Here is a 27,835-nt window from a genome sequence, read left to right as displayed (position 1 = left end):
TCTCCTCCTCTCCCCTCCTCCCCTCCTCTCTCCTCCCCTCCTCTCCTCCTTTCCCCTCCTCTCCTCCTTTCCCCTCCTCTCCTCCTCTCTCCTCCTCTCCCCTCCTTTCCTCCTTCCCCCTCCTCCTCTCCTATCCTCCTTTCCTCTCCTCCCCTCCTCTCCTCCTCTCCTCCTTTCCCCTCCTGTTCTCCTCTCCCCTCCTCTCCTCCGTTCCCCTCCTCTCCTCCGTTCCCCTCCTCTCCTCCTCTCCTCTCCTCCGTTCCCCTCCTCTCCTCCTCTCCTCTCCTCCTCTCTCCCCCTCTCCTCCGTTCCTCTCCTCCTCTCCCCTCCTCTCCTCCTCTTCCCTCCTCTCCTCCTCTCCTCCTCTCTCCTCCTCTCCCCTCCTCTCTTCTCCTCCTCTCCCCTCCTCTCCTCCTTTCCCCTCCTCTCCTCCTCTCCTCTCCTCCTCTCCCCTCCTCTCCTCCCCTCCTCTCCTCCTTTCCCTTCCTCTCCTCCTCTCCCCTCCTCCCCTCCTCTCCCCTCCTCTCCTCCTCTCCCCTCCTCTCCTCCCCTCCCCTCCTCCTTTCCCCTCCTCTCCTCCTTTCCCCTCCTCTCCTCCTCTCCCCTCCTCTCCTCCTTTCCTCTCCTCTCCTCCTTCCCCTCCTCTCCTCCTCTCTCCTCCTCTTCCCTCCTTTCCTCCTTCCCCCTCCTCCTCTCCCCTCCTCTCCTCCCCTCCTCTCCTCCTCTCCCCTCCGTTCCCCTCCTCTCCTCCTCTCCTCTCTCCTCCTCTCTCCTCCTCTCCTCCGTTCCCCTCCTCTCCTCCTCTCCTCTCCTCCTCTCCTCTCCTCCTCTCCCCTGCTCTCCTCCTCTCCTCATCTCAGCCTTCTCATCTGGGACACTCTCTCTCTCTTTGTTATTCAACCGCTCCCCATAACATCGGGTTGTATTTCTGCTGACAACATAAGGTAGGCAGGGCACAAGCCAGTGATTACCACACAAAACAGCTTCAACGTCTTACTCCCTGTGGGCTCAGGCAGCCTCCACCTGTCACCTAACTGCTGCTGCTACCATTCTCACACTCAGGGCCCGGTTTCCCCATAGCGATGGAACTCAGGCTTACGAGTGTTTTAAACGATCCATCTTTCCTACAACAGACGAAGATGTGACATACGTTTCCCAAAACACCAGGCAGCGAGAACATTTGCTAAGTTGGAGCATGTGTCGATACTTATAGGATTGAGAGAAAGGAAGCGCTGCTCTCGGATCAGCTTTCTCCATTCAAATCTAACATTAACATTAGAATTATTCCACAAAACTGACAACGGATCAGGATGATAAAACAGGACGGTTCTGTTGTATCCTGGGGCTGACCTCATACCTAACCTGAAATAACTCTGAGGACGGTTCTGTTGTATCCTGGAGGTGACCTCATACCTAACCTGAATAACTCGGAGGACGGTTCTGTTGTATCTTCTGAAGCTGATCTCATCCTGGACCACCTACTGTGTGCTGGCTACAGATGATCCTTTTGGGGCTCCCAGGTGGCGCAGTGGTCTAAGGGAATGCATCTCAGTGCTAGAGGCATCACTACAGACCCTGGTTCGATTTCAGGGTGTATCACAACCGGCCTTGATTGGGAGTCCCATAGGGCGGCGCACAATTGGCCCAGCGTCGTCCGGGTTAGGGTTTGGCTGGGTGGGCCGTCATTGTAAACAAGAATTTGTTCTTAACTGACTTGCCTAGTTAAATAATGGAAAAATATGATGGCCAACCAGTCCAGTGAGCTGAATAGTGTGATGGCCAACCAGTCCAGTGAGCTGAACAGTGTGTGATGGCCAACCAGTCCAGTGAGCTGAACAGTGTGATGGCCAACCAGTCCAGTGAGCTGAACGGTGTGTGATGGCCAACCAGTCCAGTGAGCTGAACAGTGTGTGTTGGCCAACCAGTCCAGTGAGCTGAACAGTGTGTAATGGCCAACCAGTCCAGTGAGCTGAATAGTGTGTGATGGCCAACCAGTCCAGTGAGCTGAACAGTGTGATGGTCAACCAGTCCAGTGAGCTGAATAGTGTGTGATGGCCAACCAGTCCAGTGAGCTGAATAGTGTGATGGCCAACCAGTCCAGTGAGCTGAACAGTGTGTGATGGCCAACCAGTCCAGTGAGCTGAACAGTGTGATGGCCAACCAGTCCAGTGAGCTGAACGGTGTGTGATGGCCAACCAGTCCAGTGAGCTGAACAGTGTGTGTTGGCCAACCAGTCCAGTGAGCTGAACAGTGTGTAATGGCCAACCAGTCCAGTGAGCTGAATAGTGTGTGATGGCCAACCAGTCCAGTGAGCTGAACAGTGTGATGGTCAACCAGACTAGTGGAACTTGTTTATCTATTCTCCCAAACTGACTAGAGGAGCTTGTTTATCTATTCTCCTGAACTGACTAGAGGAGCTTGTTTATCTATTCTCCTGAACTGACTAGAGGAGCTTGTTAATCTATTCTCCCAAACTGACTAGAGGAGCTTGTTTATCTATTCTCCTGAACTGACTAGAGGAGCTTGTTTATCTATTCTCCTGAACTGACTAGAGGAGCTTGTTTATCTATTCTCCTGAACTGACTAGAGGAGCTTGTTTATCTATTCTCCTGAACTGACTAGAGGAGCTTGTTTATCTATTCTCCTGAACGGAGGACTTGAGGAGCTTGTTAATCTATTCTCCTGAACTGACTAGAGGAGCTTGTTAATCTATTCTCCTGAACTGACTAGAGGAGCTTGTTTATCTATTCTCCTGAACTGACTAGAGGAGCTTGTTAATCTATTCTCCTGAACTGACTAGAGGAGCTTGTTAATCTATTCTCCTGAACTGACTAGAGGAGCTTGTTTATCTATTCTCCTGAACGGAGGACTTGAGGAGCTTGTTAATCTATTCTCCTGAACTGACTAGAGGAGCTTGTTTATCTATTCTCCTGAACGGAGGACTTGAGGAGCTTGTTAATCTATTCTCCTGAACTGACTAGAGGAGCTTGTTAATCTATTCTCCTGAACTGACTAGAGGAGCTTGTTAATCTATTCTCCTGAACTGAGGACTAGAGGAGCTTGTTTATCTATTCTCCTGAACTGAGGACTTGAGGAGCTTGTTTATCTATTCTCCCGAACGGAGGACTTGGGGAGTTTGTTCATCTATTCTCCTGAACTGAGGACTTGAGGAGCTTGTTTATCTATTCTCCTGAACTGCATCTGAACTGTGAATTTCAGGACTTGCTCTGTCAGCTTTTGACTCTAAGCTCAATGTTGCCACCCACTGGTCTCTATAGCACAGTGCAGTAAACTGTTGTTATTCTGTCTTGTTCATGGCCTCAGCTGTTACTTTTCAAGGACCGAAATACTTTTCTAGTCCCCTAATCATAATTTTCCTAATCGTTAATCACAACCTTTTTACTTACATTGATGTAATTTTAGCAGACGCTCTTATCCAGAGAGACTTACAGGAGCTCAAGGGCACAGACAGATTTTTCTTCTACTCGGCTCGGAGATTCCAACCAACGGCCTTTCGGGTACTAGCTCAACGCTCTTAACTGCTAGGCTACCTACCTGCGTTACTGTAATAATTATTGCTCCTCCAACAGCTGTTGACGTTCCTGCTGAGGTGGGGTTGGTGGGTTGCAGGTCTCAGGGAGAGGAGGATATCAGGTTCGTTCTGCTGGGTCATCAGACCTCCCTGCCCTTATTAAGACACTCGGCGTGCTACAGTGAGTCCTGACTCCTCAAGAGTTTTATTAGTTTGACAGTTGAACTGTTGTTATTTTATCTTTATTTAACCGGTAGTCATTGAGGAATGTCTTTGAGGTCAGGAGACTTCTTTCTCTATGGAGATAATAATAAGTCATATTAAAACTAAAAGCTGAGTGTGGTTGGTTGGCATAGTAGCTGTTTCATGATTGACAGCTGGCCGTCTTCCCAGTCACGTCATCTCCGGTTGAGCAACATCCCCGTCAGGTCAAGCGCGAGGCTGTCACGGCGACCGAGAGAAGACATGGTGTCATGATAAAGAAGACCCAGGAGGAGACCCAGAAGGACACCCAGGAGGACACCCAGGAGGAGATCCAGGAGGAGAACCAGGATGACACCCAGGAGGAGGTCCAGGAGGAGAACCAGGAAGGAGGAAGAGGAAACAAGTGTTTTGTGCTGATAAGACACACTTCCTTAGAGTGGTGTGGAAGAGGGTGGAGCTGAGGCCACCGACCAGGAGAGTAAGATGTGTGGTGGACTGAACCAAACTACAGTGGGTAGAGGTGGGATGATGATTGTTTTTTGTTGTTGGACAAGCGTGTCTATTTGACACCACCAGGTACTGAATGGTTTGGCCACGCTTTGTTTGCCACAGCTCCTCCTTCTAAAGGGTGTCCAAAATTCAGGTAATTTTTTTAACATTCCGGAAAAAAATTCCGGTAATTTTTTCAAAATTTCGGTAATTTCTTCAAAATTCCGGTAATTTTTTCAAAATTCTCAGGTTTTCCAGAAATCCTGGTTGGATGTTTCCCGGAATCAGGGGGGAATAAGCAGGAAATCCGGGAATCTTTCCAGCCGGGATTTCTGGAAAACCTGTGAATTTTGTAAAGGTTCTTGAATTTTGCTAAACATAACCCCACTGTAGCGTAACCAACCTCGGCATCATCAGCATGCTCTGTGTCTGTTCCAACCTCCACCACTCACCGATGGTTTATGCTGCTGGACCACGATCCGCCTGCATCACTCATACCACCACCCCCAGGTAGCTATGGGAAGAGCAACTTACTGACCCATTGCTTACTCGCCCAGGAAATGACCTTGCGGTTGTCTCAAGCTTGACAAGCTGCTCGACATGTCTGCTGGGATATTATGTGGCTTTGCTTTGGATCCTGAGAAACCCCAAGCACATACAGGAAGTCCTTGTTGAAGGAGAGCCCTCCACCCTGCGCTTACTCACCCAGGAACTGACCTTGTTTTTCAAGAGACAACGCCTGACTTAACAACTCGACATGCCTGCTGGGATATGTGGCTTTGCTTTGGTTCCTGAGGACAATGTTACATTATTAGCTATGGCAGCCGCTGAGCCTGTGTGTGAGCTAAATAAAAATCATTATGACTTCCTGTGGGACCCCGTCAGTCCCAAGACACCCACTGTTCCGGGAGGTAAATGGCAGGAGACTTAAAATAACTCTACGACGCAACAGCAGAAGAAGAACGGTCCTAAATTTCATAAGTCAGAATCGTCTTAACTTTCACAAGTGGGAACTTCTTATTGAGAGGATAGCATAGCATTTTCCCCCTACGCTTCTCTTATAATAACCACAGCTTCATATTGTCTGCGTCTTCCTCTGAAATACTTTTTTGCTGAGCTATGGATCTGTTGTTCTGGCCTCGTTGTGTTCTGGCCTCGTTGTGTTCTGGCCTCGTTGTGTTCTGGCCTCGTTGTGTTCTGGCCTCGTTGTGTTCTGGCCTCATTGTGTTGTGGTCTCGTTGTGTTGTGGACTCGTTGCGTTCTGGCCTCGTTGTGTTCTGGCCTCGTTGTGTTGTGGCCTCGTTGTGTTCTGGCCTCGTTGTGTTCTGGCCTCGTTGTGTTCTGGCCTCGTTGTGTTCTGGCCTCGTTGTGTTCTCACTTGGCTTTGCAGCAGCTTTTACAAAGAAGATTTCTACCTCTATAGACGTATCACACTTTGTGTGGTCACATGACACCAGTCTCAGGCCACGTAGGATTCTGTCTCTGACTCACTCTCTTCAGTGCCAGTGATGTTTGACTGGTTTGAGTTGTTTGGATCGTTCACCTCCTACTCCCAAGGGCCTGTTCCATTTGTCACGTCGTCCATCCTTACAGGTACACGCTCTAGTCTATGTCGTTTCGCTGCGCCCTAGTGGTCGCTCGAGGAACTGCCTTCAGTAAGGTGCGAGTGTGTGCGCGTGTGTGTGCGAGTATGTCGTTGTGTTGAGTATGTCATTATGTTGTGTTGACTATGCCACTGTGTTGAGTATGTCATTGTGTTGTGTTGAGTATGTCATTGTGTTGTGTTGAGTATGTCATTGTGTTGTGTTGAGTATGTCATTATGTTGTGTTGAGTATGTCATTATGTTGAGTATGTCATTGTGTTGTGTTGAGTATGTCATTATGTTGTGTTGAGTATGTCATTATGTTGTGTTGAGTATGTCATTGTGTTGTGTTGAGTATGTCATTATGTTGTGTTGAGTATGTCATTATGTTGTGTTGAGTATGTCATTATGTTGTGTTGAGTATGTCATTATGTTGTGTTGAGTATGTCATTGTGCTGTGTTGAGTATGTCATTGTGTTGAGTATGTCATTGTGCTGTGTTGAGTATGTCATTGTGTTGTGTTGAGTATGTCATTATGTTGTGTTGAGTATGTCATTATGTTGTGTTGAGTATGTCATTGTGTTGTGTTGAGTATGTCATTGTGCTGTGTTGAGTATGTCATTGTGTTGTGTTGAGTATGTCATTGTGTTGTGTTGAGTATGTCATTATGTTGTGTTGAGTATGTCATTATGTTGTGTTGAGTATGTCATTATGTTGTGTTGAGTATGTCATTGTGTTGAGTATGTCATTATGTTGTGTTGAGTATGTCATTATGTTGTGTTGAGTATGTCATTGTGTTGTGTTGAGTATGTCATTATGTTGTGTTGAGTATGTCATTATGTTGTGTTGAGTATGTCATTATGTTGTGTTGAGTATGTCATTGTGTTGTGTTGAGTATGTCATTGTGTTGTGTTGAGTATGTCATTATGTTGAGTATGTCATTGTGTTGTGTTGAGTATGTCATTATGTTGAGTATGTCATTGTGTTGTGTTGAGTATGTCATTGTGTTGTGTTGAGTATGTCATTATGTTGAGTATGTCATTGTGTTGTGTTGAGTATGTAATTGTGTTGTGTTGAGTATGTCATTATGTTGAGTATGTCATTGTGTTGTGTTGAGTATTTCATTGTGTTGTGTTGAGTATGTCATTATGTTGAGTGTCATTATGTTGAGGATGTCATTATGTTGAGTGTGTCATTGTGTTGTGTTGAGTATGTCATTATGTTGAGTGTGTCATTGTGTTGTGTTGAGTATGTCATTATGTTGAGTATGTCATTGTGTTGTGTTGAGTATTTCATTGTGTTGTGTTGAGTATGTCATTATGTTGAGTGTCATTATGTTGAGTGTGAGTATGCCGAGTGTGAGTATGCCGAGTGTGAGTATGCCGAGTGTGAGTATGCAGGAAACCTGATGTCGACATACTGCAGTTTCTTTATGGTTCCTCTTTCTCTTTGCTGTGATTTATTTTAACAATTTCTCCCTTCTCCTCTTGTCTTCTCTTCCCTTCTTTTCCCTCCTCATCTCTCCTCCCCCTCTTCTCCTCCTCCCTCCTCTCCTCCCGTCCCCTACAGCCATGGTGTCCACTCCAGACAAGAGCACCCGTCCAGTCAGTGCTCCCATTATGTCCCCCGTCTCTCCAGGGGATGCCGCCCCGCCCACTGTGACCTCTGCCCTGCCCCGCAGTGAGCGGCGAGAAGCATCCACCGCCCCGGGCCGCCAGTCACGCTCAGCAGAGAGGAAGACCAAGGAAGAGGCCAAGGTGGAGAGCAAGGTGACAGAGGTCTCCAAGACACAGAGCTCCAGACCACAGTCCACCCCAGAGTTCAAGGTATTTCACTCACACATTACGCTCACAGAATCAGGCCAGGACACACTGCAACTCTCTTGAGATGTAAGAGAATATTGCCTCACTGCATGATACACCATTTCTATCAGCGGTACTACAGAACACATTGTACAGTATTTCATTGGAGACTGACTGAACCAGGTTGATTACACGAGGACGACACTACATGAGCTTAACATATTGGCTAGCAACAAATTGAAATGCCAGACAACAGTTCACATGTACATGTGTAGGTTTTATACACTATCACTATTTAATAACAGAGGTTTATACAGTATCACTATTTAATAACAGAGGTTTATACAGTATCACTATTTAATAACAGAGGTTTATACAGTATCACTATTTAATAACAGAGGTTTATACAGTATCACTATTTAATAACAGAGGTTTATACAGTATCACTATTTAATAACAGAGGTTTATACAGTATCACTATTTAATAACAGAGGTTTATACAGTATCACTATTTAATAACAGAGGTTTATACAGTATCACTATTTAATAACAGAGGTTTATACAGTATCACTATTTAATAACAGAGGTTTATACAGTATCACTATTTAATAACAGAGGTTTATACAGTATCACTATTTAATAACAGAGGTTTATACAGTATCACTATTTAATAACAGAGGTTTATACAGTATCACTATTTAATAACAGAGGTTTATACAGTATCACTATTTAATAACAGAGGTTTATACAGTATCACTATTTAATAACAGAGGTTTATACAGTATCACTATTTAATAACAGAGGTTTATACAGTATCACTATTTAATAACAGAGGTTTATACAGTATCACTATTTAATAACAGAGGTTTATACAGTATCACTATTTAATAACAGAGGTTTATACAGTATCACTATTTAATAACAGAGGTTTATACAGTATCACTATTTAATAACAGAGGTTTATACAGTATCACTATTTAATAACAGAGGTTTATACAGTATCACTATTTAATAACAGAGGTTTATACAGTATCACTATTTAATAACAGAGGTTTATACAGTATCACTATTTAATAACAGGTTTATACAGTATCACTATTTAATAACAGAGGTTTATACAGTATCACTATTTAATAACAGAGGTTTATACAGTATCACTATTTAATAACAGAGGTTTATACAGTATCACTATTTAATAACAGAGGTTTATACAGTATCACTATTTAATAACAGAGGTTTATACAGTATCACTATTTAATAACAGAGGTTTATACAGTATCACTATTTAATAACAGAGGTTTATACAGTATCACTATTTAATAACAGAGGTTTATACAGTATCACTATTTAATAACAGAGGTTTATACAGTATCACTATTTAATAACAGAGGTTTATACAGTATCACTATTTAATAACAGAGGTTTATACAGTATCACTATTTAATAACAGAGGTTTATACAGTATCACTATTTAATAACAGAGGTTTATACAGTATCACTATTTAATAACAGAGGTTTATACAGTATCACTATTTAATAACAGAGGTTTATACAGTATCACTATTTAATAACAGAGGTTTATACAGTATCACTATTTAATAACAGAGGTTTATACAGTATCACTATTTAATAACAGAGGTTTATACAGTATCACTATTTAATAACAGAGGTTTATACAGTCACTATTTAATAACAGAGGTTTATACAGTATCACTATTTAATAACAGAGGTTTATACAGTATCACTATTTAATAACAGAGGTTTATACAGTATCACTATTTAATAACAGTATCACTATTTAATAACAGAGGTTTATACAGTATCACTATTTAATAACAGAGGTTTTATACAGTATCACTATTTAATAACAGAGGTTTATACAGTATCACTATTTAATAACAGAGGTTTATACAGTATCACTATTTAATAACAGAGGTTTATACAGTATCACTATTTAATAACAGAGGTTTATACAGTATCACCATTTAATAACAGAGGTTTATACAGTATCACTATTTAATAACAGAGGTTTATACAGTATCACTATTTAATAACAGAGGTTTATACAGTATCACTATTTAATAACAGAGGTTTATACAGTATCACTATTTAATAACAGAGGTTTATACAGTATCACTATTTAATAACAGAGGTTTATACAGTATCACTATTTAATAACAGAGGTTTATACAGTATCACTATTTAATAACAGAGGTTTATACAGTATCACTATTTAATAACAGAGGTTTATACAGTATCACTATTTAATAACAGAGGTTTATACAGTATCACTATTTAATAACAGAGGTTTATACAGTATCACTATTTAATAACAGAGGTTTATACAGTATCACTATTTAATAACAGAGGTTTATACAGTATCACTATTTAATAACAGAGGTTTATATATATATATATATATATTATATAGCTTTATTCATGGAAAGCTTATCCATAGGCGACATTTGGGTATACCTATAGCCCGTGCTCCAGTTAGAGCGTAGCAACGCCGCCCTGTTGGCAGACCACTGTAGTGCGTGAGCTCTGAGCTGTCTGTGTGATATGCCACCACTGCAGAGGGAGGGAGCCAGGAGGAGTAGGCATCATGCCCCTGCAGTCACCACCACCACCAATGGGACAGAGAGAGAGAGAAAGAGCCAGGTTTGTGGCCTTATCGACGCCTAGCTAGCACAGCATGAGACGCATGTATTACTGTGTGTCTGACCAAAATGTATGTGTTATAGTACCACTAGACACGTATTACTGTCTGTCTGACTGAAATATACGTGTTATAGTACCACTAGACACGTATTACTGTCTGTCTGACTGAAATATACGTGTTATAGTACCACTAGACACGTATTACTGTCTGTCTGACTGAAATATACGTGTTATAGTACCACTAGACACGTATTACTGTCTGTCTGACTGAAATATACGTGTTATAGTACCACTAGACACGTATTACTGTCTGTCTGACTGAAATATACGTGTTATAGTACCACTAGACACGTATTACTGTCTGTCTGACTGAAATATACGTGTTATAGTACCACTAGACACGTATTATAGACACGTATTACTGTCTGTCTGACTGAAATATACGTGTTATAGTACCACTAGACACATATTACTGTCTGTCTGACTGAAATATACGTGTTATAGTACCACTAGACACGTATTACTGTCTGTCTGACTGAAATATACGTGTTATAGTACCACTAGACACGTATTACTGTCTGTCCGACTGAAATATACGTGTTATAGTACCACTAGACACGTATTACTGTCTGTCTGACTGAAATATACGTGTTATAGTACCACTAGACACGTATTACTGTCTGTCTGACTGAAATATACGTGTTATAGTACCACTAGACACGTATTACTGTCTGTCTGACTGAAATATACGTGTTATAGTACCACTAGACACGTATTACTGTCTGTCTGACTGAAATATACATGTTATAGTACCACTAGACACGTATTACTGTCTGTCTGACTGAAATATACGTGTTATAGTACCACTAGACACGTATTACTGTCTGTCTGACTGAAATATACGTGTTATAGTACCACTAGACACGTATTATAGACACGTATTACTGTCTGTCTGACTGAAATATACGTGTTATAGTACCACTAGACACATATTACTGTCTGTCTGACTGAAATATACGTGTTATAGTACCACTAGACACGTATTACTGTCTGTCTGACTGAAATATACGTGTTATAGTACCACTAGACACGTATTACTGTCTGTCTGACTGAAATATACGTGTTATAGTACCACTAGACACGTATTACTGTCTGTCTGACTGAAATATACGTGTTATAGTACCACTAGACACGTATTACTGTCTGTCTGACTGAAATATACGTGTTATAGTACCACTAGACACGTATTACTGTCTGTCTGACTGAAATATACGTGTTATAGTACCACTAGACACATATTACTCTGTCTGACTGAAATATACGTGTTATAGTACCACTAGACACGTATTACTGTCTGTCTGACTGAAATATACGTGTTATAGTACCACTAGACACGTATTACTGTCTGTCTGACTGAAATATATGTGTTATAGTACCACTAGACACGTATTACTGTCTGCCTGACTGAAATATATGTGTTATAGTACCACTAGACACGTATTACTGTCTGTCTGACTGGAATATATGTGTTATAGTACCACTAGACACGTATTACTGTCTGTCTGACTATAACATACGTGTTATAGTACCACTAGACATGTATTATTGTCTGTCTGACCAAAATATACGTGTTACAGTACCATAGTGTCTGTATATATAGTGTCTTACTATAATATTATATTATAGTGTATTATAGTGTCTGACTATAATAATTCAACATTGATACATGGGGCTTTAGGTTATTACACGAGATGCATGTTTTACAAAATGTATCAGACTAAAATATTGATATGAAGATGGGTTTTGAAACAGAGTCATGGGTCTGTAATGTTACTGTATGTGCCTCTCTCTTCCCTCCTCTGGGGTATCGGCAGCATTCGCCCCGAGACAGAACCGGCACGGAGACGGTGCGCGTGAAGAAGGTTAGATATCTGTCTACAGTTAGGCTCTGTACTAAATCGCTTCTTATGTAGTACACTTGTTTTGATCAGAGAACCCTTTTGGCCCTGGTCAAAAGTAGTGCACTATGTAGGGAATAGGGTGCCATTTGAGACGCACACTCAGTGATTCACATCCTCAGTGATTCACATCCTCATCATCGCATCACTCGTCGCCTTTCAGTTGATTTTTCACCATTTCGTTTTAAATCATTTCTAATACAATTTTTTTTTAATGTTTTTGGCTGTTTGTTTCTCTGTCCTCCAGCCTTGTATATCTACTGTAACAGGACAGCTATACAAGAGAACACTGTTTGGCTGTGGAGTTCCCTTCTTAACGATTTCATGTGTTCACAATGATCAAAGACTTATTTTCTTCTCTATTTTACACCATTTGTTTTGAAACCAACAAACGGAGGCTACTTATCCAACAGTACCAGCCTTGCCGTTACCTCCCGCAGAGGAAATACATAAAGCTCTCCTCTTGTGGACATAATTCTTCACCAAGTAGAACTAGAGTGATAAACCAAATGAATGAGGTGCCTGTAAGTGAAAGAACCTGGATTGACTATGACTGTGTAACAGTATAACTTTAGACCGTCCCCTCGCCCATACCCGGGCGCGAACCAGGGACCCTCTGCACACATCAACAACAGTCACCCACGAAGCATCGTTACCCATCGCTCCACAAAAGCCGCGGGGGAACAACTACTTCAAGGTCTCAGAGGAAGTGACGTCACCGATTGAAACACTATTTAGCGCATACCACCACTAACTAGCTAGCAGTTTCACATCCGTTACACTCTTTTGACCTCCTTTTTCCGCAGCAACCAGTGATCCGGGTCACGGAACCAATGTAACAGAACAACTACTTCAAGGTCTCAGAGCAAGTGACGTCACCGATTGCAACGCTATTTAGCGCGCACCGTTTCACATCCGTTACACTTGCGCTCTAGACAGTATAATGAGGAAGGCCCTCATGTTACGGTTTTCTTCTGTCGAAGGAGAGGCGGACCAAAATGCAGCGTGGTTATTACGATTCATGTTTAATAAAAGATAAACACGAACAATATAAAACAATAAACGTAACGTGAAAACCTAAACAGCCTTATCTGGTGCAAACAAACACTGAGACAGGAACAATCACCCACGAAACGCTCAAAGAATATGGCTGCCTAAATATGGTTCCCAATCAGAGACAACGATAAACACCTGCCTCTGATTGAAAACCAATTCAGACAGCCATAGACTTAGCTAGAAAACCCCACTAAGCCACAATCCCAATACGTACGAAAAACCCCAAGACAAAACACACCACATAATAAACCCATGTCACACCCTGGCCTGACCAAAATAATAAGAAAACACAGAATACTAAGAAGAAGAATCACTCAAAAAAAAAGTCAGTGAATGGTGCTTTAGGTAATGCAGAAAAACACTGATAATGCACAATGATAATGCATTGCTTACTGTTAAACAGCCCCGGGTATGTATGTATGTATATGGTGGATTTATGTGTCAACATTTGGTCCTTAAATCAAGAAACCCACCAGATTTTTGGTAACTTATGGTGTTCACAGTCTCCACTGAACCTCTGCACACACCCTGCACTCCGCTTCACCACACTTCCCATAGTATCATCTGGTCCCTCGCCACTTCTCCCACCATCAGGGATGAATGCACACATACCGGATGTAATCGCTTGCAAGTCAAACAGTAAAAGTACAGAATAAAATTTAAAAATATATATAATATATTAAGGATTTCAATTCCACATCTTCCTGAGACCGACTTTGTTCTCTTTTTTTGTTTTCTTCGTTTTTCACAGAAAAGAGCTAAGAAACTTGAGGGTCAAACTATTTATATCAGGCATAGCAATATAATGTTGGAGGTTTGTATCACACTCTAGAATATGTTCTATTTGTTCTTTGACTGTCTGTTTGCAGCATGCTCTCTCTCTCTCTCCCTCCCCTCTCTCTCTCTCCCTCCCCTCTCTCCCTCTGCATGGGAGTAGTGTTTTGACTTGCCCCATTTTCTGTTTTTCTTTTTGTCTTGACTCCTCTCCTCTCTTCTATTCTCTCTTTCATTTCTACACCCACCCTGTTTTCAGCTGAACCCTAATGGCTTGGCATGCACTCTTTTCCTGTTTCCTTCTAATGCAAGTACTCACTTTACATTGATGCTGTGTTTCATCCCAACATTTTTCATTGGGTTTCTTGTCCACATTTGTTTTGGTATATGCTTGGGAGTGTTTTCTCTATCGCTGTCGTAGTCCAGTATTATTATTATTTAAAAGCAATAGGCATCGGGTTTGAAAGAGGTGCACCAGTTTGACCTTTGAGACTGAAGAAAATACATCTAAAAATAATGTTAGTGGACACCGTATACCCAGCATGCCCTTTGATTTCAGCCTGCTTGTCAAACTTATGTTTTGTTGTGGCACTTTTTTAGTCGATAATGACTTTTGGATGCTTTTTCCAAACGGTATTGTCTTCGACAATAGTCGTCCAACTGTAGGATTGTTGTAACGACCAAAAGTATCTTCCTAAAGGAGGAAAGTGTTTCCTATAGGAATGATGTTGGTTGAATTAAGGCCATTCTTGTACCACTTCTCCAGCCTGCGTTGGTGACAGAGGCCAATTTCCAGAAACATGAACACAGCTTTGATAAACTTTCCCAGTCATATATTTTCATCTCAGTGATGTGATTAACAGGTTAATGATGCCAACCTCTGTTGTCTTTCTCATTGTGAGACCTGGAACTAACATAAGCTTCACTGTACTGGACACTCTTAGAAAAGAAAGGTGTTCCCTAGAACGTAAAACGGATTCTTTCGGCTGTCCCCATAGGAAAAGCCTTTGAATAACTCGTTTTGGTTCCACGCAGAACCCTTTTGGTTCCATGCAGAATCCTTTTGGTTCCAGGTAGAACCCTTTTGGTTCCAGGTAGAACCCTTTTGGTTCCAGATAGAACCCTTTTGGTTCCAGGTAGAACCCTTTTGGTTCCAGGTAGAACCCTTTTGGTTCCAGGCAGAACCCTTTTGGTTCCATGCAGAACCCTTTTGGTTCCATGCAGAACCCTTTTGGTTCCATGCAGAACCCTTTTGGTTCCATGCAGAACCCTTTTGGTTTCAGGTAGAACCCTTTTGGTTTCAGATAGAACCCTTTTGGTTTCAGATAGAACCCTTTTGGTTCCAGGTAGAACCCTTTTGGTTTCAGGTAGAACCCTTTTGGTTTCAGACAGAACCCTTTTCGGTTCCATGTAGAACCCTCTGTGGAGGTTTCTTCCTTGAACCAAAAAATGTTCAATGTCACATGCACAAGTACAGTGAAGTACAGGGTTCTCCTATGGAGACAGTTGAAGAACCCTTTTGGAACCCTTTTTTCTAAGAGTGTACTGTACCTCTCTCAGGGAGCGTCCCAATGGGCACCCTATTCCTTACATAGTTCACGACTTTTAACCAGAGACCTGAGGGCCCTGGTCAAGAGAAGCACACTATGTAGGGATGCTGTTCCTCACTCATGATGCTGTTCCTGTATCTAAGCATAGCCATGTGACTCTCTCTGACCCTCACCTCTGTTGACTTTTGATCTTGGCTGTGTCCCATAATGGCACCCTATTCCCTACACAGTACACGACTTTCGACCCATAGGCCTCTGGTCAAAAATAGTGCACTATATATAGAATAGGGTGCCATTTGGGACAAACCCGTGTCTTTGACGTGCTGGTTCTAATTCTGCATCTTTGATTCATCGTAATAATAATTGTTGGCTGGCTCAGGACTAAGTATCCTCAGGCATATTGCTGGGAGAGCCTGTGTGTGTGTGTGTGTGTGTGTGTGTGTTTGTGTGTTTGTGTGTTTGTGTGTGTGTGTGTGTGTGTGTGTGTGTGTGTGTGTGTGTGTGTGTGTGTGTGTGTGTGTGTGTGTGTGTGTGTGTGTGTGTGTGTGTGTGTGTGTGTGTGTGTGTGTGTGTGTGTGTGTGTGTGTGTGTGCGCATCTTCTGTGATTGTGTGAACTCCCAGGTTGTGTCCATAAGAGGACTCTTACTCACACTCATCCCTTCCTTACATTAGCATACCATACTACCATGGTCACATGGTCAGCTAGCATACCATTCTACCACCAGTGAAATGGTCACATGGTCAGCTAGCATACCATTCTACCACCAGTGAAATGGTCACATGGTCACCTAGCATACCATTCTACCACCAGTGAAATGGTCACATGGTCAGCTAGCATACCAATCTACCACCAGTGAAATGGTCACATGGTCAGCTACGGTTAAATGGTAAATCCAGCTCTCTCTCCATTTGGCACAGACGGCTCTATACTGTACTATACACATACTGTAGATGTACTGTGATGTACTGTAGATGTACTGTAGATGTACTATTGATGTACTGTAAATGTACTGTAGATGTACTGTAGATGTACTATAAATGTACTGTGATGTACTGTGATGTACTATAGATGTACTGTGATGTACTGTGATGTACTATAGATGTACTATAGATGTACTATAGATGTACTGTGATGTACTGTGATGTACTGTAGATGTACTGTAGATGTACTATAGATGTACTGTAAATGTACTGTAGATGTACTGTAGATGTACTGTACACATACTGTAGATGTACTGTAGATGTACTGTAGATGTACTATAGATGTACTGTAGATGTACTATAGATGTTATGTGATGTACTGTAAATGTACTGTAGATGTACTATAGATGTACTATAGATGTACTGTGATGTACTATAGATGTACTGTAGATGTACTATAGATGTACTATAGATGTACTGTAGATGTACTGTAGATGTACTGTAGATGTACTGTACACATACTGTAGATGTACTGTAGATGTACTGTGATGTACTATAGATGTACTGTAGATGTACTGTAGATGTACTGTAGATGTTCTGTGATGTACTGTAGATGTACTATAGATGTACTGTAGATGTACTATAGATGTACTGTAGATGTACTATAGATGTGCTATAGATGTTCTGTGATGTACTGTAGATGTACTGTAGATGTACTGTGATGTACTGTAGATGTACTATAGATGTACTATAGATGTACTGTGATGTACTGTAGATGTACTGTAGATGTACTATAGATGTACTGTAGATGTACTGTAGATGTACTGTAGATGTACTGTGATGTACTATAGATGTACTGTAGATGTACTATAGATGTACTGTAGATGTACTGTAGATGTACTATAGATGTACTGTAGATGTACTATAGATGTACTGTAGATGTACTATAGATGTACTGTAGATGTACAATAGATGTACTATAGATGTACTGTAGATGTACTGTAGATGTACTGTAGATGTACTGTGATGTACTGTAGATGTACTGTAGATGTACTGTGATGTACTATAGATGTACTATAGATGTACTGTAGATGTACTATAGATGTACTGTAGATGTACTATAGATGTACTGTAGATGTACTGTAGATGTACTATAGATGTACTGTAGATGTACTGTAGATGTACTGTGATGTACTATAGATGTACTATAGATGTACTGTAGATGTACTATAGATGTACTATAGATGTACTATACTATTCCATTGCAGCCCAGACTATAATCCCACTCTGTTTTGGGATTGTGGAAAACCGGGTAACAGTAGGATCTCTGTAGCGCTAGCTGCCAAAACCAACAGCTGTTAGTTATGAAGAGCAGGGGTTTAGTTAGACAGATCAAAGATTTAGGCTTCAGGGACCATGTGACCATTTCATTAGGTAGCAGAGACCCACACAGATGCTCTGTTGGGAAGCAAGACACTTCAATGTTCTCCCCATAGTTTAACTCTCAGAACTCCCCTCTAATCTCTTCTGCGTCCCAAATGGCATGCTATTCCCTATATAGTGCACTTCTTTAGACCCGGGCCTATGTACCCTGGTCTAAAGTAGTGTTCTACATAAGGAACAGGGTGCCATTTGGGACGACGTTTCTGTTCAGAACAGATGTGGTTTCTGTTCAGAACAGACGTGGTTTCTGAACAGTCATTAGCCAGGAGACTCTAGTCTAGTGGGTTGAATATTATCTCTGCGATCACGATCCCCAGCATGTGGTAGATTGGTAATGGACGATTGCTTCAAAATCACAATGACTCCTCCTGCACCATAAATATGGAAAGGCACGGATACTGGACAGAGACCTGTTGTTTGTCTATAGGATATCATGTGGTCTGGATGGACTAAGACCTGTTATAGCCTGTTGTTGTCATGTTGTTTGTCTATAGGACATCATGTGGTCTGGATGGACTAAGACCTGTTATAGCCTGTTGTTGTCATGTTGTTTGTCTATAGGACATCATGTGGTCTGGATGGACTAAGACCTGTTATAGCCTGTTGTTGTCATGTTGTTGTCCTGTTGTTTGTCCTCTGAGGGGGGCAGGCCTGTTCCAACTTCCAACTGCATTTAGTTTGATATGATAAGCAAATCATCAATCACGTTGCATTCTGTTGAACTTGTACATTTGTCATTTCCCCCAAATAATGACATACTTTCTCCCTTCCAATCTGGGGGCTTTGCCCTTCCTTGCTGTCTCTTTCTGCCTTCTCCTTAAACTATCCCCCGTCTCTACTTTATCTATCATGCCCTTCCCCTCTGCCCCCTGTCTCTACTTTATATATCATGCCCTTCCCCTCTGCCATCTGTCTCTACTTTATATATCATGCCCTTCCCCTCTGCCCTCTGTCTCTACTTATCTATCATGTCCTTCCCCTCTGCCCCCTGTCTCTACTTATCTATCATGCCCTTCCCCTCTGCCCCTGTCTCTACTTATCTATCATGCCCTTCCCCTCTGCCTCCCGGCTCTACTTTATATATCATGCCCTTCCCCTCTGCCCCCTGTCTCTACTTTATATATCATGCCCTTCCCCTCTGCCCCCTGTCTCTACTTATCTATCATGCCCTTCCCCTCTGCCCCCTGTCTCTACTTATCTATCATGCCCTTCCCCTCTGCCCCCTGTCTCTACGTATCTATCATGCCCTTCCCCTCTGCCCCCTGTCTCTACTTATCTATCATGCCCTTCCCCTTTGCCCCATGTCTCTACTTTATATATCATGCCCTTCCCCTCTGCCCCCTGTCTCTACTTATCTATCATGCCCTTCCCCTCTGCCCCCTGTCTCTACTTATCTATCATGCCCTTCCCCTCTGCCCCCTGTCTCTACTTATCTATCATGCCCTTCCCCTCTGCCCCCTGTCTCTACTTATCTATCATGCCCTTCCCCTCTGCCCCCTGTCTCTACTTATCTATCATGCCCTTCCCCTCTGCCCCCTGTCTCTACTTATCTATCATGCCCTTCCCCTCTGCCCCCTGTCTCTACTTATCTATCATGCCCTTCCCCTCTGCCCCCTGTCTCTACTTATCTATCATGCCCTTCCCCTCTGCCCCCTGTCTCTACTTATCTATCATGCCTTTCCCCTCTGCCCCCTGTCTCTACTTTATATATCATGCCCTTCCCCTCTGCCCCCTGTCTCTACTTATCTATCATGCCCTTCCCCTCTGCCCCCTGTCTCTACTTATCTATCATGCCCTTCCCCTCTGCCCCCTGTCTCTACTTATCTATCATGCCCTTCCCCTCTGCCCCCTGTCTCTACTTATCTATCATGCCTTTCCCCTCTGCCCCCTGTCTCTACTTTATATATCATGCCCTTCCCCTCTGCCCCCTGTCTCTACTTATCTATCATGCCCTTCCCCTTTGCCCCATGTCTCTACTTTATCTATCATGCCCTTCCCCTCTGCCCCCTGTCTCTACTTTATATATCATGCCCTTCCCCTCTGCCCCCTGTCTCTACTTATCTATCATGCCCTTCCCCTCTGCCCCCTGTCTCTACGTATCTATCATGCCCTTCCCCTCTGCCCCCTGTCTCTACTTTATCTATCATGCCCTTCCCCTCTGCCCCCTGTCTCTACGTATCTATCATGCCCTTCCCCTCTGCCCCCTGTCTCTACGTATCTATCATGCCCTTCCCCTCTGCCCCCTGTCTCTACGTATCTATCATGCCCTTCCCCTCTGCCCCCTGTCTCTACGTATCTATCATGCTCTTCCCCTCTGCCCCCTGTCTCTACGTATCTATCATGCCCTTCCCCTCTGCCCCCTGTCTCTACGTATCTATCATGCCCTTCCCCTCTGCCCCCTGTCTCTACTTATCTATCATGCCCTTCCCCTCTGCCCCCTGTCTCTACGTATCTATCATGCCCTTCCCCTCTGCCCCCTGTCTCTACTTATCTATCATGCCCTTCCCCTCTGCCCCCTGTCTCTACTTATCTATCATGCCCTTCCCCTCTGCCCCCTGTCTCTACGTATCTATCATGCCCTTCCCCTCTGCCCCCTGTCTCTACGTATCTATCATGCCCTTCCCCTCTGCCCCCTGTCTCTACGTATCTATCATGCCCTTCCCCTCTGCCCCCTGTCTCTACGTATCGATCATGCCCTTCCCCTCTGCCCCCTGTCTCTACGTATCTATCATGCCCTTCCCCTCTGCCCCCTGTCTCTACTTATCTATCATGCCCTTCCCCTCTGCCCCCTGTCTCTACGTATCTATCATGCCCTTCCCCTCTGCCCCCTGTCTCTACGTATCTATCATGCCCTTCCCCTCTGCCCCCTGTCTCTACTTTATCTATCATGCCCTTCCCCTCTGCCCCCTGTCTCTACTTATCTATCATGCCCTTCCCCTCTGCCCCCTGTCTCTACTTATCTATCATGCCCTTCCCCTCTGCCCCCTGTCTCTACGTATCTATCATGCCCTTCCCCTCTGCCCCCTGTCTCTACGTATCTATCATGCCCTTCCCCTCTGCCCCCTGTCTCTACGTATCTATCATGCCCTTCCCCTCTGCCCCCTGTCTCTACGTATCTATCATGCCCTTCCCCTCTGCCCCCTGTCTCTACGTATCTATCATGCCCTTCCCCTCTGCCCCCTGTCTCTACGTATCTATCATGCCCTTCCCCTCTGCCCCCTGTCTCTACGTATCTATCATGCCCTTCCCCTCTGCCCCCTGTCTCTACTTATCTATGATGCCCTTCCCCTCTGCCCCCTGTCTCTACGTATCTATCATGCCCTTCCCCTCTGCCCCCTGCCTCTACTTATCTATCATGCCCTTCCCCTCTGCCCCCTGTCTCTACGTATCTATCATGCCCTTCCCCTCTGCCCCCTGTCTCTACTTATCTATCATGCCCTTCCCCTCTGCCCCCTGTCTCTACGTATCTATCATGCCCTTCCCCTCTGCCCCCTGTCTCTACTTATCTATCATGCCCTTCCCCTCTGCCCCCTGTCTCTACGTATCTATCATGCCCTTCCCCTCTGCCCCCTGTCTCTACTTATCTATCATGTCCTTCCCCTCTGCCCCCTGTCTCTACTTATCTATCATGCCCTTCCCCTCTGCCCCCTGTCTCTACTTATCTATCATGCCCTTCCCCTCTGCTCTGTTTCTTTCTCTCTCTCCATATTCTTTCTATATCTCACTTTCTATTTGCCTCTGGTCCTCTTCTCCTCCATATTTCTCTCCCCCATTCCCCCCTCTCCACCTCTCTCTCTTTCTACCCCATCCCCCTCTCTCTCCACCTCCACCCTCTCCCTCCACCTCTCCCGCTCCGCCCTCTTTCTCTCTACACCCCTCTCTCTCTCTCTCTCTCTCTCTCTCTCTCTACCCCTCCCCTTTCTATCTCTCTCCACCTGTCTCCCCATCTCTCTCTACCCGCCCTCTCTCCACCCCTCCCCTCTCTCTCTCTCTACCCCTCCCCTCTCTCTCTCTCTCTCTTTCCACCCCTTTCCCTCTTCACAGGACCTGGATAAGACCCATACAGAGATCATGCGTCACCATACCAGTATCAGTGAGCTGAAGAGAAGCTTCATGGAGTCTGTTCCGGAGCCGCGGCAGAGCGAGTGGGACAAACGCCTGTCCACCCACTCACCCTTCCGCACGGCCAGCATCAACGGACAGCTGCAGTCAGGCACTGACGGGGTGAGTCAACACCAACAGAACAGAAATGCATAGAACGGCCCCTCCCCATTCAAGTCAGTGATGTCATAATGGGTGAACTGGTGTGTGTGTGTATGTGTGTATCCATGAGTTGACCAGTAAAATTGCCAGGGTTACGGGGCTCTAAGCCCCTTCTAGAGATTCTATTTCTATGGAGTCAACAGAACAACCAGTCTTGGTACAGAGTCGGAGACAGCCATAACAGAACATGTTACTCAGAGACACAGACAGGCCCACTCATAGCACCACCAGGACAGAGACAGCCATAACGGGACATGTTACTCAGAGACACAGACAGGCCCACTCATAGCATCACCAGGACAGAGACAGCCATAACAGAACATGTTACTCAGAGACACAGACAGGCCTTTATCCACATTAATCCCACTCATAGCACCACCAGGACAGAGACAGCCATAACAGAACATGTTACTCAGAGACACAGACAGGCCCACTCATAGCACCACCAGGACAGAGACAGCCATAACGGGACATGTTACTCAGAGACACAGACAGGCCCACTCATAGCATCACCAGGACAGAGACAGCCATAACAGAACATGTTACTCAGAGACACAGACAGGCCCACTCATAGCACCACCAGGACAGAGACAGCCATAACGGGACATGTTACTCAGAGACACAGACAGGCCAACTCATAGCACCACCAGGACAGAGACAGCCATAACAGGACATGTTAATCAGAGACACCGACAGGCCCACTCATAGCACCACCAGGACAGAGACAGCCATAACAGAACATGTTACTCAGAGACACAGACAGGCCTTTATCCACATTAATCCCACTCATAGCACCACCAGGACAGAGACAGCCATAACAGAACATGTTACTCAGAGACACAGACAGGCCCACTCATAGCACCACCAGGACAGAGACAGCCATAACAGGACATGTTACTCAGAGACACAGACAGGCCTTTATCCACATTAATCCCACTCATAGCACCACCAGGACAGAGACAGCCATAACAGAACATGTTACTCAGAGACACAGACAGGCCCACTCATAGCACCACCAGGACAGAGACAGCCATAACAGGACATGTTACTCAGAGACACAGACAGGCCCACTCATAGCACCACCAGGACAGAGACAGCCATAACAGGACATGTTACTCAGAGACACAGACAGGCCCACTCATAGCACCACCAGGACAGAGACAGCCATAACAGGACATGTTACTCAGAGACACAGACAGGCCTTTATCCACATTAATCCCACTCATAGCACCACCAGGACAGAGACAGCCATAACGGGACATGTTACTCAGAGACACAGACAGGCCTTTATCCACATTAATCCCACTCATAGCACCACCAGGACAGAGACAGCCATAACAGGACATGTTAATCAGAGACACCGACAGGCCCACTCATAGCACCACCAGGACAGAGACAGCCATAACAGAACATGTTACTCAGAGACACAGACAGGCCCACTCATAGCACCACCAGGATTCCTGACAACAATGTGATGTTTGAAGTGAAAGATGGTACTTTTGACTCCCTTATTACATTTATTAGCACCAGTTTACAGAGATGAATGTTTTGTTTATGTGCTTTCATCTTCAATTGAAGATGTGTTTTGACTTTCTTTGAGCACGTTTTCTTGCTCTGTTGTTTTTCTAGTTGTAATTTTGGATTGCACATTCGTCTTTAGTCCCAGTAGGGGGTACTGTTGTCTTTTCTCATGTCGTTCAGTTGTTGTTTTTGACACAAATCAATGTCTAGTCACTAATCTAGAGGATTCAATCATGTTAGTCAATGTCCAGTTTCTAGACTGGCAGAATACCTGGAATAGCTGCATCACAGGGGTGCTGTGTTCAGTTGAAAGAGAAGTATATTTTTAAAATGTATTTCCTCATACTTGGTAGAGAGGAATAGATTATTTTAAATTCCCTAAGGATATACTGTTCGCAGGTTCATAGTCGGCAGACGGAATGCTTCAGAGAGCTTCATCAAGTGTTCACCAGTTTCTCTGTGTCTGTGTATCTCTGTGTTCAGTGTACATGCTCTTGGAGTCTCTGTGTATATTCGTATGTGTGAAGATTGTGTGTGTTTTTGTGTGTGTGTGTGTGTGTGTGTGTGTGTGTGTGTGTGTGTGTGTGTGTGTGTGTGTGCAGGTGAGGACGGCCTCCCTATCACCTGCATACAGAGTAGTTGGTGGCGTATCAGAGGTAAAGGTACTCTAATTCAGTCCTTACTGGCCGTACAGGGGCTGAGCTGGGCTGGGCTGGGCTGGGCTGAGCTGGGCTGGGCTGGGCTGAGCTGAGCTGGGCTGGGCTGATCTGGGCTGCAGTAAGAGAACACTAGCAAGACTGCGCTCTGCCACCCCTGGCCCCGTCACAACCTACTTTTATAGATGCCCCTTCCAAACCACACCCCCTAACCTTTCCCAAATCCTCCCCCTTCACCACTGCCTCCGCTCCATGATTGGCTGCTGCCAGCTTTTGTCTTCCTGCTTTGATCTGCCAATCAAATCGCATGGCTGGGTTTGACCCGATAGTAGTGAAGCTGCATGACTCAGTGATGATGATGATTATGATGATGTCTGACGTAGTGATGAGAGACTGAAGAACAAAAAACGAAACACGCAAACAACCAAAAAACAAACAGCGACAACAACAACAAAGAACTGACCTCCTCCTCCTCCTCGTCTTCCTCCTCCCCCTCTTCATTTCATTGTCTCTCCTCCACCCTGACCTGTATCTCTCCCTCACTGGTTGTTTCATGTTTTATGTTCTCTCTCTCTCTCTCCCCCCCTTGTGTCGTCTATCAATCCTCTCCTCCTCCTCGTCTTCCTCCTCCACCTCTCCTTTCAAAGTCGTGCCCTGCCCCACATTCATATCCACTCCCTCTTCCTCCTCCTCCTCCTCCTCCATATCTTCCACCACCTCCTCCTCTACCTCCACCCCCTTCTCCTGAGGAGGATCCGGAGACCCAGAGAGGTGTTCAGGCCTTGGGTAACCAAGCATCACCGCTCCCCTCCCCTCGCCCCTCTACTGCCATGGGGCTGAAAAAACAATTTTACTCCCAGACTTGAAGCTGCCTCCAGCTACCTGGGTATCCTGCCTGCTCCAGACTCTTCTCATGTCCTGCCTACGTACCTGAAGAATACTAAGCACTTCCCTCAGAACATTTAAAAACTAAAATAATAATAATAATCGTAACTTTCAATCTCTATTGAGTATAGGCATTTTTAAATGATAGGCCTATGGCACAATTTCTATGAATGGAGATGATCATGTTTCTAAAATATCACCAAAAAAAATACATATACAATTGCAGTATAATACACTAGTCTGGTGATTTACCAAGCAGTCTTACCTGACATGGTATTGTATGTAAAACATTTCAGATGTCTTTTTCTATCTTCATGAACACATTACCAACAAATCCCAAATATGAGCCTCCCAATTGCCAATAGACTTCAATGTATTTGATAAGCTCATCTCTTTAAGACAGGCTCATTGACTGACTGACTGACTGGCTGTGGGATGGCAGTGAGGAGGAGGGAACACTGTGGTCTAGCCAACCTGCACCAAGCCAGTTTCTATGGTGGTTCTCCGCCTAACGGTGTTATGATCCAAGACGTTGCACTGCCAAACAAACGGTTTGCACTAGCTAGCATTTTACCTGCCAGAGAAGGCCTTTATCCAACCTAACCCCAGCCATCAAATCTAACCCCAGCCATGGAGGAGCAGAGCCCCATAAAAACTCCCCAGTCCCAAATATGCTGCTGCTGCTGTCACCGCTTCCCTGGAGGTTGGTCCAGCCTGGTCCGGCCACCCTGGACCCTAACTCTCACTGCCCAGAAACCGAGGTCTGAGTCAGGCTGAAGCTCAGTGATGGAACCCACGACTCACTAATGTCAGAGTTCAGAGAGTACTTCCAGAGAGAACTTGATTTAAAAAAAACTCTGCCCTTACATTCCACCATTTACCTACTCCCCAACCTCCCTCCTTCCCCCTGTCCCTCCCCTTCCTAACCCACTCCCTCCCCTGTCCCTTCCCCTCCTAACCCACTCCCTCCCCTGTCCCCTCCCCTCCTAACCCACTCCCTCCCCTGTCCCTTCCCCTCCTAACCCACTCCCTCCCCTGTCCCTTCCCCTCCTAACCCACTCCCTGCCCTGTCCTCATCCCTTCCCCTCCTATCTCACTCCCTCCCCTGTCCTCATCCCTTCCCCTCCTAACCCACTCCCTCCCCTGTCCCTTCCCCTCCTAACCCACTCCCTGCCCTGTCCCTCCCCTCCCTCTCCTAACCCACTCCCTGCCCTGTCCTCATCCCTTCCCCTCCTAACCCACTCCCTGCCCTGTCCTCATCCCTTCCCCTCCTATCCCACTCCCTCCCCTGTCCTCATCCCTTCCCCTCCTAACCCACTCTCTCCCCTGTCCCTTCCCCTCCTAACCAACTCCCTGCCCTGTCCCTCCCCTTCCTCTCCTAACCCACTCCCTGCCCTGTCCTCATCCCTTCCCCTCCTGTCCCACTCCCTCCCCTGTCCTCATCCCTTCCCCTCCTAACCCAGTCTCTCCCCTGTCCTTTCCCTTCCTAACCCACTCCCTGCCCTGTCCCTCCTATCCCACTCCCTGCCATGTCCTCATCCCTTCCCCTCCTAACCCACTCCCTCCCCTGTCCTCATCCCTTCCCCTCCTAACCCACTCCCTCCCCTGTCCTCATCCCTTCCCCTCCTAACCCACTCTCTCCCCTGTCCCTTCCCCTCCTAACCCACTCCCTGCCCTGTCCTCATCCCTTCCCCTCCTAACCCACTCCCTCCCCTGTCCTCATCCCTTCCCCTCCTAACCCACTCCCTGCCCTGTCCTCATCCCTTCCCCTCCTAACCCACTCCCTGCCTTGTCCCTCCCCTTCCTCTCCTAACCCACTCCCTGCCCTGTCCTCATCCCTTCCCCTCCTATCCCACTCCCTGCCATGTCCTCATCCCTTCCCCTCCTAACCCACTCCCTCCCCTGTCCCTTCCCCTCCTAACCCACTCCCTGCCCTCATCCCTTCCCCTCCTAACCCACTCCCTGCCCTGTCCTCATCCCTTCCCCTCCTATCCCACTCCCTCCCCTGTCCCTTCCCCTCCTAACCCACTCCCTGCCCTGTCCTCATCCCTTCCCCTCCTAACCCACTCCCTGCCATGTCCTCATCCCTTCCCCTCCTAACCCACTCCCTCCCCTGTCCTCATCCCTTCCCCTCCTAACTCACTCCCTGCCCTCATCCCTTCCCCTCCTAACCCACTCCCTGCCCTGTCCTCATCCCTTCCCCTCCTAACCCACTCCCTGCCCTGTCCTCATCCCTTCCCCTCCTAACCCACTCCCTGCCTTGTCCCTCCCCTTCCTCTCCTAACCCACTCCCTGCCATGTCCTCATCCCTTCCCCTCCTAACCCACTCCCTCCCCTGTCCTCATCCCTTCCCCTCCTAACCCACTCCCTCCCCTGTCCTCATCCCTTCCCCTCCTAACCCACTCTCTCCCCTGTCCTTTCCCTTCCTAACCCACTCCCTGCCCTGTCCCTCCCCTTCCTCTCCTATCCCACTCCCTGCCATGTCCTCATCCCTTCCCCTCCTAACCCACTCCCTCCCCTGTCCTCATCCCTTCCC

General features: G+C 45.4%; 1 protein-coding gene across 3 annotated transcripts in view; it reads left to right on the top strand.

The window, feature by feature from the left end:
* Nucleotides 1-27,835, top strand: part of LOC139373844 (protein 4.1-like) — a 111,243-nt gene that overhangs the window by 56,011 nt on the left and 27,397 nt on the right. For all 3 annotated transcript variants that reach the window (XM_071114923.1, XM_071114922.1, XM_071114921.1), the window contains 5 exons: nt 7,378-7,634; nt 10,188-10,271; nt 12,146-12,193; nt 14,319-14,366; nt 22,019-22,198. In XM_071114923.1, coding sequence (XP_070971024.1) covers nt 7,378-7,634; nt 10,188-10,271; nt 12,146-12,193; nt 14,319-14,366; nt 22,019-22,198 — 617 coding nt within the window. The remainder of the gene's footprint in view (nt 1-7,377; nt 7,635-10,187; nt 10,272-12,145; nt 12,194-14,318; nt 14,367-22,018; nt 22,199-27,835) is intronic.

Source organism: Oncorhynchus clarkii, chromosome 18, assembly GCF_045791955.1.
Source record: "Oncorhynchus clarkii lewisi isolate Uvic-CL-2024 chromosome 18, UVic_Ocla_1.0, whole genome shotgun sequence".
NCBI lineage: Eukaryota > Metazoa > Chordata > Actinopteri > Salmoniformes > Salmonidae > Oncorhynchus > Oncorhynchus clarkii.
This window is presented reverse-complemented; position numbering and strand designations above follow the sequence as displayed.